The sequence below is a fragment of the Condylura cristata genome, unplaced genomic scaffold (genome assembly GCF_000260355.1).
Source record: "Condylura cristata isolate star-nosed mole 26May11 unplaced genomic scaffold, ConCri1.0 scaffold00015, whole genome shotgun sequence".
In the NCBI taxonomy this organism is placed as follows: Eukaryota; Metazoa; Chordata; class Mammalia; order Eulipotyphla; family Talpidae; genus Condylura; species Condylura cristata.
In genome coordinates this window covers 37,020,842-37,032,887 of record NW_004567116.1, presented here as the reverse complement: position 1 = coordinate 37,032,887, position 12,046 = coordinate 37,020,842, and the positions used below count along the sequence as shown (strand labels likewise).

The window sequence follows — 12,046 nt, the reverse complement described above, 5'->3', positions numbered from 1 at the left end:
GAGGGAGGGGGGAGGTGGGAGAGGGGGAGGGGCAGGAAGAGGGAGAAAGAAAGATGAGAGAGGCAATCCCTGCTCTTAAAATCCTGTTCCTACCCCTAATCTGAGAGGAACTTTTGAGGACAGAACCAATAGCCCAGTGCCCTAATTCTCTTTCTCCTGAGGCCTCCTCCCAATTCTGTAGCAACACCTCCCTTCACCTGTTTCCCAGCATGGGTCAGGGCTCTGAACCCTTGAATGCCCTGGCCTCTGTCAGCCAAGCTCTAGATGCTGGTGCTGCTCCTTTAAAGTAGCTGAGATTGAGGTAGGAGTTTTCAGAATGAGTATCTAAGAAAGTAGAAGAAATACCAACTAACTCTACTCAGGGCATCTGCCTGGTGAGGTGAAAAAGTCAAGTAAAGAGGCTTGTAGGTCTCAAAAGTATCTGGTACAGACACAATTCCTACCTTTCTCTCATGTAGGTCCTGAACATGCAAGCGTTCCCATGTCTAATAGCTACAGAACCATAACAATTTGCAGGCTTTTCAGGGAAGTTTGTCTTCTGAAAGCCATCACTTGTACTCAGGGTGTGCCAAGTCCTGCAGATGTTTTACATACAGTATATTTAGTATTCACAATCATGCTGAAGGTAGGTAGGTGGTATTATCCCTATTTTGCCAATGAGTTAATTGAAGTTCTGAGAGGTAAAGTGATTTGCTCAAGGTCACCTAGCTATGAAAGGCAGAGCTGGATTGCTGACCCGTTTGTGTGACTCCAAATCTTTCCTGCTGCCACTTCACTGATAAGAGTCAATACTTAAGCCTGATTTCAAGCTGTGGTATTGTAAGCTCTGGCCTTGAGAGAAGCACCCTCTCCGATAACTGTGCACTGAGTTGCCTCTGAGGGGAATGCATCTCTCTTTCAGTGAAGGCTGTAAGCCCCTGGCTGGTCCTCCCCTGCCCTGTGAGCAGGGCTGCCTCCCTTCCCAGTTATTCCAAAGACCAATTTAGTATCCCGAATGGGAAAAAGGAAGGGATCTTCTGCAACTCCCTATAGTCAGAACAAAGTTGTTCCCTCACTGAATCACTAGGCCCCATCACTGCTCTGACCCTTGTTGAAGGTCTAAAAGAGTGTGGACAACAGTCTGGTAACTTCCATAATATTCCCACAATTTTTTAGAAATGCAGATTCTCAGATTTTATACCTTTTGCCTTCTTACACAATCCCTAGTGACTTGTATGCTATTAAAAGTTTGAGAAGTTGGCCCTCCCTGGTGGCGCAGCGGGTTAAAGCACAGCACTGAGAATCTGAAGCCACTTCCGCATGAGTTCTATTCCCGCCTGCCCCGGAGGTGATCCCCTTGGCGTGGCAGACCTCTCCTGGCCCGCCCGCTGCTTCCCTCAGCAGTGTACTTCGTAGATCTGCCTGTTCTGCTCCCCACTCTGTCTCTGGTGAAGCCTCTCACCGCCCCTGAGCCTCTGGCCTGTACCCCAGTTCTGTATGCACAAATAAATAAATTAATTAAAAAAAAAAACTTATAAAAGTTTGAGAAGCATTGCTCTGGGCCCTAGAATCTGAAATCACCCTTTTATCCTTTCCTGTTGTCATCCAAACTACTGTTCCATCATTCCCTATCCCCTCACCTCCCATACCAGTCACACACCAATCCCTGAAGCTGTATGTTAGTTTCTCCTCCTTTAACTCTAAAGAATGACATTCTGATTCCTTAAGGAATGAAGAATTCTAGGCATTGAGAAAGTGGTTAGGAGCACCCACTTTATAAAATATGATGAGGAGGTACTCTTTGGCTCAGTTAAGGTCTCAATAGTATCCTCTACTACCTTGACATAATTGCCCAATAATACAAGTGGAGCTGAGAGCAGTCTGAGGAGCAGTTTGACTGAGTAGTGAATTCAGCACATCCCAAGGAAACTCATTCTGTGACATCCCTTTCCTTGGACCTGAATCTGACCCCAGGAACCTCCTACAGGCCATTATCCAGGGCACAGCCCTGGCTTTGCGCTGAGACAGCATCTGAATCTATCCACAGCTTTCCCAGCCATGTGTAGGGAAATAGTCTAGAGACTCCTAGCTTGCCTCTGTGCAAACCATAGGCTGGCTGGGGAATGAGTACCAGAACACAATGGAGTCTGAGGAGCTGGAAGGGGCAGTCTCCTGGAACGTTCTGGGGGCCCCTGCAGGAATACTTCTGGAAAGGAAGGGACTAATGCAGAGCCTTTGGGGCTGGGATGATTTTGATAGATGGAGAGGATTTCAGGAGGCCGGGGCCTGCAGAGGCCTGCACACAGATGATCACAACTCTCTAGGTGCCCAATTACCTGCCATCGGTGAGCTCAGCAATTGGCGGGGAGGTGCCCCAGCGCTACGTGTGGCGCTTCTGCATCGGCCTGCACTCAGCACCCCGATTCTTGGTGGCCTTCGCCTACTGGAACCACTACCTCAGCTGTGCTTCCCCATGCCCCGGGTACCGTCCACTTTGCCGCATCAACTTCGGCCTCAACGTCGTGGAGAATCTTGCGCTGCTAGTGCTCACCTACGTCTCCTCTTCCGAGGACTTCAGTGGGTGCCCGGCAAGGGAAGGAGGAGTGGGGAAGGGCTTGGGGAGGGACCCACACACACAACATTGGGCCTTCAGAAGTAGGGGTTTGGGTGCTCCCTGCTCTTCCAACCCCTCTCTTTCCCTCTAGCCATCCATGAAAATGCTTTTATTGTGTTCATCGCCTCATCCCTCAGTCACATGCTTCTTACCTGCATTCTGTGGCGGCTGACCAAGAAGCACACAGTAAGTCAGGAGGTACGGTTTACTCCTAGTGGGGCTCTTGGTGGCCCCCAGTCCTCATGATGCTCATAATGGTGAGGTTGAAATTGGGGCTTTAATGGGAACTAGGTTGGGGTTAGGATGTGGGGACACACCAAGGGTGATTATAAGCAGCATCTAGGGGAGTGGAGAATAGAAGAGATAGAGGCTTCTAGTGGGGAGTAACGTGGGGAGCAGCACCCAGGCATCAGTAGCTAGGAATAGTCAGGGGACTGCAGTCTATAATCCATGCTTTTCTTCTTCCCAGAGTATCTGGAGGTGTTAGGTTGGTTAACTGCCATACTTCATCCCCCTCAAAGTGACAGGGGCAGGGACACCACTGCTCCTTGACCTTGTTACCCTTCCCCAACAGATGCAGGGATGTCTATAATTCTTGCTGCCCCATGCCTGTGCCCTCTTCCATGACCACAGGAGGTTAGACTCAGCTCTAAGGAGTTGGCGCTAAGGGGAGGCTTCCCACACATAGCCAGCAAGTGGCAGAGTGCTCACACAGCCTATCCTCTAGGATCGCAAGTCCTACAACTGGAAACAACGGCTCTTCATCATCAACTTCATCTCCTTCTTCACGGCACTGGCTGTCTACTTTCGGCACAACATGTACTGTGAGGCTGGAGGTGAGGCTGGGCTAGGGTCCATAGGTGGTCACAGTGGCTATCAGACAGCTGGGGTGTTTTTCTAGAATGTGCAATATGGTGGTGGTTTGGGGGCTGGCTGCCATGTGGTGGTGGTAATTTATTAAGGCCCCTAATGGTGGGGGCGAGGGTTGGGGGGAGGGAATGCAGAAGGTTCACCATACTTTGTTGCTTATGTCCTTGAAACAGTATACACCATCTTTGCTGTCCTGGAGTACACTGTTGTCCTAACCAACATGGCATTCCACATGACAGCCTGGTGGGACTTTGGGAACAAAGAGCTGCTCATAACCTCCCAGCCTGAGGAAAAACGATTCTAAATCCTCACTTATTGGAGAGGAGACCCACTGCCCAGAAACTAGAAACAAGATACCACTCTGGCCTTCTCCACCCCTTTTTCTGTGAGCCCTGCTGAAGCTGCAGGACAGGAGAAGGGAGGAAGGGCAGAGGATGAGGCTTTACCCAGCCCTGCTGGTTTCTCCATTCCCTCAATCCAGTGGAAGACAGAGGCCTTCAAGCAGCATCACCCTTGGTGGAGAGGCTCCAAGCAGGCGAGCTGACAGGACAGCTCCACCATCTGGTGCTAAAAAAAAGTCCTGAGGTTCATAACCACCATCCGGTTCTTAGCCTTTACATAGCCACGTCTTGCTGAGGTCAGGGACCGCCAAGCAGTGGCTGCTACCTAAAAACCACAGCCATTTCTCTACGAGGTTGCTTGACTGTCTTGTGACTGACTTTGCACATCCAGGCCTCTGGCCATAGATCCCTGCTAAGTTGATAAGGTCTTCAGAGTCCTGAATACAGTCTTTGATTTGATCTGACCTTCCCTATTTGAGCCTCGGTTTGTCCATGTGATGATGCAGGCTGGGTGGGCTGTATAATTTCTAAAGTCTCTGCCAGTGTGATTTTGATGTCACCTCCTCGTTTTTTGTACCTGAAGGATGACCTGATCCAGAAGCAGCATGGACACAATGTGTGCTTCTCTTCCCTTCTGAACTCTGGCTTATATACAGAAGTGTGGGATACAGGGGTCAGGGGCACAGATTCTTATGCCAAAATGGGCTCTCTGGTGTCCCCCAATCCTCCTAGAGCCCCATGGCCTGAGCTCTTTTGTTTGTACATTTTATTTTACAGGAAAATAAAATCTGTTTTTGTCAACAGTCTGGACTAGGCTTGCTTGTCTTGAGGCTTGTCGCTTTGTTTAATGAAACTGAGGTGAGGGACAGTCTCTAAGATGGAGGGAGTAAGTCCATGGGAGGGTATGATTCCAAATGTTATCTCCCATCCCCTGTGGGCCTGCAATCTCCTAAGGCTGGCGTAAACCCCTATTTTGGCTAACTGTATCTGTAATGTCTCCAAGCCTGGAAGCTGGGATACCTGGGAGTCTTGTGTTAAGGCAAAGCTCTGTGGTCCAGCCCCAGTTATGTCAATAAAGATCTGTTCCCTTACTCATTATGCTCAAGGGCACGGCCCACTGCAGGACTGAGAGTACCTGCAGGTTGATGGTTTTCAGCCTTTCCCTGTCTGAGCTCCACGTCAGGAAGTCTTTCCTTGTGTTTTATATCCCAGTTCACTACAAATACTGTAGCTGGCACCCAGAACAAGATTAGCCCCTCCAAGGGAGCCCAGAGCTTTGTTGGGGAAATTGGGGGGTGGGGGAACCACAATGAAGCCTATTGTCTTCTGTCCCCTCTTACATGAAACAAAAGGCTCCCAGTCTCTGGGGAGCCCCAGCCCATGCCTGGTCCCTGCCCAACCCCCAATGTCCAGCACATAGGGAGGAGCCGGGGCCAGTGGAGACAGGAGGTTTTATTGATGCTGATGGGGGTAGGAAAGGCCCCCAGGAGCCTGGGGGTGGGGAGGGGATGAATCAATCAGCAGATGCATGAGGCCTAGACATGGGGGCAGGTTAGGACACATTCATCTTCTCAGGGATCTGTTGCTTCTCTGGGAAGGGAGACAGCATCTTGGGATGGGTTGGGGGCAATTCAAAGAGCAGCAAGGGACAGAAGGAAAAGTTAGGGATGGCAGAGAGCTCCTAACCTGGCAGAAGGCACCATAATAGTCAGCAACACCTGTGTGGAGAGCTGGGTCAAACGGTCAGTAAGGGAAAATGGAGAGGAAGCACTGGGTTGGCTTCTTGGGGAGGGATCCAAGCTTGGCTTGGGTAAGCTCCCAAGAATACCAGGCGTTCTCAAGCAGAGTGCGGCAGGGCCTGAAACCCCTTTTTCTGTGGGCCTCCATGATGGAGAAAAAGGCATTCAGAGAGCCCCCTGGCAAGGGGTGCCAAAATTAGTCCTTAAGGCACAGCTGGGGGCATACAAGGCGCCAAGGCACAACTGGTGGGGGGGGCAGGGGCAGCCTCCAAGCTGAGTGCCAGGGTCACAAGAGGACACAGGACCGCCCACGCTTGATGGGAGTAGGGTTGAGCACCGCCCGGACAGCTTCGGCAAACACTTCCTTGACGCCGTCCTGCTGCAGGGCTGAGCACTCGAGGTAGCGCACAGCATGGATCTGCTTGGCCAGTGCCTGGCCCTGCTGCGGTGTGATGGGTGCCTGGCCCTGCTCCTTGAGACGTCGTAGGGTGTCAGGCTGGGCTCTCAGGTCCTTCTTGGTACCCACCAGGAGGATGGGCACGTCAGGGCAGTGGTGGCACACTTCTGGGTGCCACTTGTGCCGCACATTCTCATACGAGGGTGGACTGGCAATGGAGAAACAGATGACAAAGACGTTGGTCTGAGGGTAGGAGAGTGTGCGGAGGCGGTCGTACTCCTCCTGGCCCGCTGTGTCCCACAGGTTCAGGTTCACTGTGCGCCCATCAACTGCACTCTGCGCACTGTAATTGTCGAACACTGTGGGAATGTATTCCTTGGGGAAGGCATTAGTCGTGTAGCAGATCAGCAGGCACGTCTTGCCCACAGCTCCATCACCCACCACCACACACTTGATGCTCTGCATGGTGGGTACAGCTGCTGCAGTGGAGGCAATGCCTCCTCCCCTTACTGGGCCTCTCTGGATGCAGTGACCTATGAACAGATGACAGGGGCACTCTTGGTTAGGAAGATCTCTATCCATTAGGGACACAGGATGGGGGCATACAGAGGGAAACCAGCTTCTGTTCTATCGATACCATGCTGCAGTTGCATCAAGACAAACCTCGTCACTAAGACAGATACACAACAAAAGGCCCCGAGACCAAGCAGAGGAGGTGGCACTAAAATGCTTCATATAACGTGACGCACGTAAGTTCTTGTACTAGACCAACTAAGGTCATGTCATGGTTATGCTACTTCCTACCTGTGACCTGGACAAATGACTTTATTTCTCCATGACTCAGTTTCCTTATGTGTAAAATGGGGAAAAAATGATATCTACCTCACTGGATTGTTGTGAGGATTACATGGTACTACATGTAAATAAAGCATTTAGAATAATGCACAGGCGTAGGGATCTACCAGCTATGAAGTCCTCTCACGAGTAGCCTGAAGGGAGGTTCCAGCACAGTGCAGCTTTCCCTGAGATTTGGAGTATAACCTTTTCCAACTTAGGACCCAGACTGCTTGGTACACTGCTGTTTAAAGTACAAATCTAGGGGGCCTCCTTGGTGGAGCAAGGGGTTAAAGCACAGCACTATGAAGCTATCTGCAGCCACTACAGCACAAATTCAATCTCCTAGCCTGGGAACTGACCCACATGGCACCGCAGACCTCTCCTGCCTCGCCTGCTGCTCTCCTCAGCTGTGTGTTGGTCAATCTACCTGTTCTGAGTCCTCTCACCCCTTGCACCTCTGGCTTGTACCCCAGTTCTTGTATGCACAAATAAATAAATCTTTTTTCAAAAAATGTACAAATCTACATCTTGGCTATTGAGTGCAAACCAAAGGGCACAAGGAAACACCTGCTCATCATGGAGCACAGTTGCCTTAGACAGTCACCTGTTCCAGAGTCCAGACAGTTGCCTTGGCCAGTCACCTGTTCCAGAATGGGGGTGCCCTGGGATGGCATAGCCCATCATTCTTGTAAGCAGGCTAAACCCTATTTGACCATACACAGCCAGAAGGGTAACAGCCAAGAGGGATGAACAGAAGAGGAAGACTAAAATTTTGACTTCCCCCTTAATCTCAGAGCCTGTGCTCTGAAGAATTTCAGAGTTTCCGGGACTCTTGAGTCAAGCACACAATGCTATCTATTAATGCATTATCACTGAGAACAAAGATGCTGGCGTTAGAGTGGCTAGGTATTCCCATCACAGCACTACCTACTTAAACTATTTAAGTTTCCTGAGCCTCAATTTTCTTATCTATAAAATAGGAATAATCTTGCCTATTTTTGTTAGAAGTGCAGAGTATGAAATGAGCTAATGTGTACTAAGTGTTCGGTGTGATTCACTGCATGTAGGATATGTCCAATAAATATTAGTAATTACTAGTGGGGTGAGGTCTAGCCACCTTGGACCCTCTGCAGCATGTAAGGCTCCAGGGTGAAGAACTGCTTTTCTGAGTTCTAGAACAGAACAGAGCTTCCGGAAACCCTGTGATTATTTATACTGCTGTGGCAAGGGTCCTCTTCTCACTGGCTATTTCCTCTCGGTCATGGGTGGCTCTGGCTGGCCAGTATGTCACTGCCTTTTCCTGACTCTCCCACAACTGGGTCCCTATTCCCTGGGAGACATACCAGATTTTCCAAGGATCCATTTTTCTGCCTAAGCACTATCACCACTGTCTCATTTTCTTTTTCTTTAATATTTATTTATTCATTCATTCACTCATTCATACAGAACTGGGGTACAAGCCAGAGTTGCAGGGGCGGTGAAAGGCTTCACCAGAGACAGAGTGAGGAGCAGAGCAGGCAGATCGATGAAGCACACTGCTGAGGGGAGCAGCGGGAGGGGTCAGGAGAGGTCTGCCATGCATATAGATCCCCAGGGCCGGGGATCAAACTCACACTGAAGCGGCTGCGGCTAGCTTGCAGTGCTGCACCCTAACCCGCTGCACCACCAGGGAGGGCCCCACTGTCTCATTTTCTACATCTCACTTTACACACTGCAACCTGGTCTGAGAACATCTTACCCTCTTCAGCTGGACTTGTGAACTACAGGGTTCCAAAGTGTCAAAAGTGAACGGTGGGCGGGGGGCGGAATGTGTGGGGAAATCCCCCTATGGGGAAGTAGAAAAGGAACTTAGGTGGTGTGGAACCTACAAGAGAACGCAGAGCTGATCCCAGCAGCCTTCTAGGCCTTTGCTTCCCCTGGAACTAGCTGGGAGGGAAATGGTTTCACTCTGAGGTTGCTTCTCAAATATTTCCATCTCACTTGCATGAGTAAGAGTGTGTGTTGAACCTCAGGAGAGAGTATAGAGCCTCAGGGAATGAGTCTGGGGAAGAAGATAAGTGCCCTCGGGGGCAGTGGAGAGAACCTCACCCTGGAAGTCAGGAGACCAAACCTAGCTCTAGCCCTAGTTCTGCTCTGCTATTGAAACCAAGTGTGAGACACGTCCCCACTCTGGATTAGTTTCTCAGTCCATGAAATGGAAAGAAAAACACCCATGACAAGGGTACTAGGTGGATGAAACAAGACATTGACACCTGGGACAGTGGATAGGATGATGGGGGTGGGAGAATCCATAGGAACAACAGTTGGGGTGCGGTGGCTGAGTCAGCCAGCAAATGTACAAGGCCTGAGCACAAGGAGGCAAGTTAGGGCACATTCTTCTAAGGATTCTGTGGCTCCTTCCTTCCTTGGGAAAAGGGTCACTGGGAAGAAGTGTGTATGTGGGGGTGGGGTTTGTTAATACCATTATTTCTGTTTACTAGATTATCTGGGAGACCCTGGCATTTCAGAAGCAGAATTCCTGAGCCTACACATCTTCAGTGTTGCACAAAGCAGGGTGGCTAGATTGTGGATTCTTCTACCAAAGGCCTAGGACTGGGCTGGCCCAGGCAGGAAGGCAAGGAGGGAATTTTGGTCTGAAGTCACAAGGCTCAAGAGACTGGAAGTACAGATGGCTCCGGGCAGCTCTCTAGGGAGGGGTTATCAACCAGCAATCAGTAAATCAGCCCTCAAAGGAGCAGGGAGGGAGAGGGTGGCTTCCGGACTGGCAAGGAAACGGGGCTGAAACCGGAAATGGATCATTCAGAAGTGAGGTGGTGTCCAGAAACAAGCAGGGAAGAGACAATGTGTACAGGAGCAAGGGCAACAGACACCTGAATCAGACGGCTTTCCTTCACCTGCTGGCATGCCCTTTGATAAAATGCCCTCACAAAGTTTTAAAGATTCTATGGTATTGCTACTTGATTTTAACAAAGTTCTTGATACTATTCCTATTCACAAATGAGGAAACAAACTCTTAACAGCTGAGTAACCTAGCATCACCAGCTAGGCAGCATGGGAGTCAGGACACAAACCTGTTCGGTGATCCAAAGTCCTGTCATCCTCAATATACAATACAAGCTCCAAGTTACTCCTCACCAGTGAACCATGTGGCCTTGAACAAGTCACTGCCCTTCCTGGAATCTCAGTTTCTTCATCTGTCCCACAGGAGTTAGAATAGTTGCCCTCCCTCCCTCAAAGCACCCTAGGGAGGATCCTGAGCATGGAAACAATGTGTTTTGTGATTTGGGAAGCACTGCAGCACACAGGAGGGAAAAAGAGCAAAGGCCCAAGAGGTAGGAGGCATGTGTCAGTAACTGCTCGGTGGCAACTGCCAATTCTCCCTATTCAGGTCTAGTGCAGACCATTGTTCTCTCTCCCAGGAACATGCTTTTCTTTGAAACTTTATCGCCTAAACTGGATCCAGTAAGTTCCCACAGGTCATGTAAGGGGAGCACATGCTACAGGCAGAGTCTGACCTGCACCACATTGGAAGAAGGGGTCATCAACACTGCAGGAAGCCAAACAAGGAGAGTGGTGCCTCGGGCTCACGTGTGACTTACAGGGTGACTTGTTTTAAAAAGAAGTTGATTTCATGATTAATAAAATGATGTTTGTAAATCTGTATAGTACTCACCAACTTACAATGATTTGTGCTGTATTTTTATCCCCAATTTATTTCAGATCAAGCCGGGTCCTTTAGTCTCATATTCAGAGTTCTGCATAATCTGGTAGGGGCTGTAGAAGGGTTTAAACCACTGCCTCATGTGATTACCAACCTTAGAAGGCTGTCTTAAGGCTGAGTACATTAATATGCAGTTTGTGTGAACAATGTAGCTATTTTGCAAATGTGAGGCACCAGTTCCCTGTTCCAGAGGGGTCAGGTCTTCATTGTCCCTGTTATCCAAGCCAGGATCATTCCTGCTTCTGAGTTTGGACTCCTGTTCTTCCATTGGTCTTCACCATTCCCTCTCCTCTTTAAGCTTCCTGATGCTTCAAAATCTAGCTTAGTCTTCAGTCCCATGAGACTGCTGAATTCTTTTTTCTTTGAGCTTGGGTATCATGGCCACCCCCTTTTGAGTCCTTCTTTGGTGACTTTTCTCCAATAGTCATTGCAACTTGTGGGTGATCCTCTCACTCCTTAGCACTGGAACTACAGTTTCTCTTACTATTCGCCCCTCAGAAAAGCTGAGTAAAGTGCTGGGCACACAGGAGTGTGGTGCAACCACTGCCTTCTGATCTGCTTGCTTCTGCCCGTTACTGACTTCTGGCCCTGAAGTGAACTGACTTTCCGGCCAATATTGCAATGCTGAATCTCTTTGGACAGCAATGACAGCAAAAAATTTGGCAGGATGGCCAAGTCTCTATTCCCAGGACCAGTTTGGATTGGCTGCAGCAGGGAACACGGCTCAGGCGCTAAGGCTGAGTGTGTGATCCCTGGAGCCCAGCTTATACTGAGTGGGGCCCGGTCTTGGGGTGTGGCCCAGGAAGACCCAGAAAGGGGGAGGGAAAGGAAGCAGATTGCCTTACAGTAGGGGAAGTGTCCTAACTGGGAGTGGGGGAGGGGAGGGATGAGTTCTAAAAGATGGGGGAGTCTGGAGACAATGGGAGCTTCCTGCCTCCCTTACATGGGGTTCCCCAGTGTGGCCCCGTCATTCTAATGATAACCTTTGGGCATTCTGATCCTGAGTTCTGGTCTTACCACCCTGGCTCTCTATAAGGATCCTCTACAAAAAAGCATCTGTGTTGCTCCATAAAGGGTGATCCTTCACATTCTCTTCTCCCAAACATACCAGACAGCAGATTTGCTGTCCAAACATTTATTTCCCTCTTCATCCTCCAATCTCCACCTGGAAGTTCAGAAAGCCCCAACTGCATCAGCGGACCCCCCCCTTAAGTCTACAGAGTCATGCATGATTGTTACCGTCTCCAGGAAAGTTTTTGTAAATCACAGAAGTCACAAGTGACTTTATCTCATTCGCAAGCTGGCCCCTGTTTCTCTTAGATCAATCACATGGAGTCTGATCTGAAGCTTATCTCTTGTCAACGCAGGCTGGGAGGGCCTAGGGGGCAAGGTTCTGGCTGGTCTTTCTCCCTAGAACACAGTACAACAGTGGCTGTCAGTAGATAACTAAATAAACTCAATTCACCCTTCATGTCTTTGTATATGGGAGTTGCTTGTCCTGAAATTCTGCTCACCCCCTTCAGATCCTCCTAATATTTCAGGGCCCAG

At 49.7% G+C, this 12,046-nt stretch overlaps 2 protein-coding genes across 7 annotated transcripts in view; one reads left to right on the top strand and one right to left on the bottom strand.

The window, feature by feature from the left end:
- Positions 1-4,057, top strand: part of PGAP2 (post-GPI attachment to proteins 2) — a 22,355-nt gene extending 18,298 nt beyond the window's left edge. For 3 of the 5 annotated variants that reach the window (XM_004683157.2, XM_012725375.1, XM_012725374.1), the window contains 4 exons: positions 2,304-2,556; positions 2,685-2,791; positions 3,321-3,429; positions 3,637-4,057. In XM_004683157.2, the coding sequence (XP_004683214.1) occupies positions 2,304-2,556; positions 2,685-2,791; positions 3,321-3,429; positions 3,637-3,767 (600 nt within the window). In that variant the 3' untranslated portion in view covers positions 3,768-4,057. The remainder of the gene's footprint in view (positions 1-2,303; positions 2,557-2,684; positions 2,792-3,320; positions 3,430-3,636) is intronic. The other 2 variants (XM_012725377.1, XM_012725376.1) reach the window with 1 other exon arrangement.
- A 1,181-nt stretch (positions 4,058-5,238) lies between these two features.
- Positions 5,239-11,843, bottom strand: RHOG (ras homolog family member G). Of its 2 annotated transcripts, none has more exons than XM_012725378.1 (2): positions 11,738-11,843; positions 5,239-6,473 (listed from the first exon to the last, which is right to left on the bottom strand). In XM_012725378.1, the coding sequence occupies exon 2, from the start codon at positions 6,403-6,405 to the stop codon at positions 5,830-5,832; it is 576 nt and encodes a 191-aa protein (XP_012580832.1). In that variant the 5' UTR covers positions 6,406-6,473; positions 11,738-11,843; the 3' UTR covers positions 5,239-5,829. The 2 variants fall into 2 exon arrangements, with proteins under 2 accessions (XP_012580832.1, XP_012580833.1); XM_012725379.1 differs by lacking the exon at positions 11,738-11,843 and adding an exon at positions 10,451-10,560.
- Between the last annotated feature and the right edge of the window lie 203 nt (positions 11,844-12,046).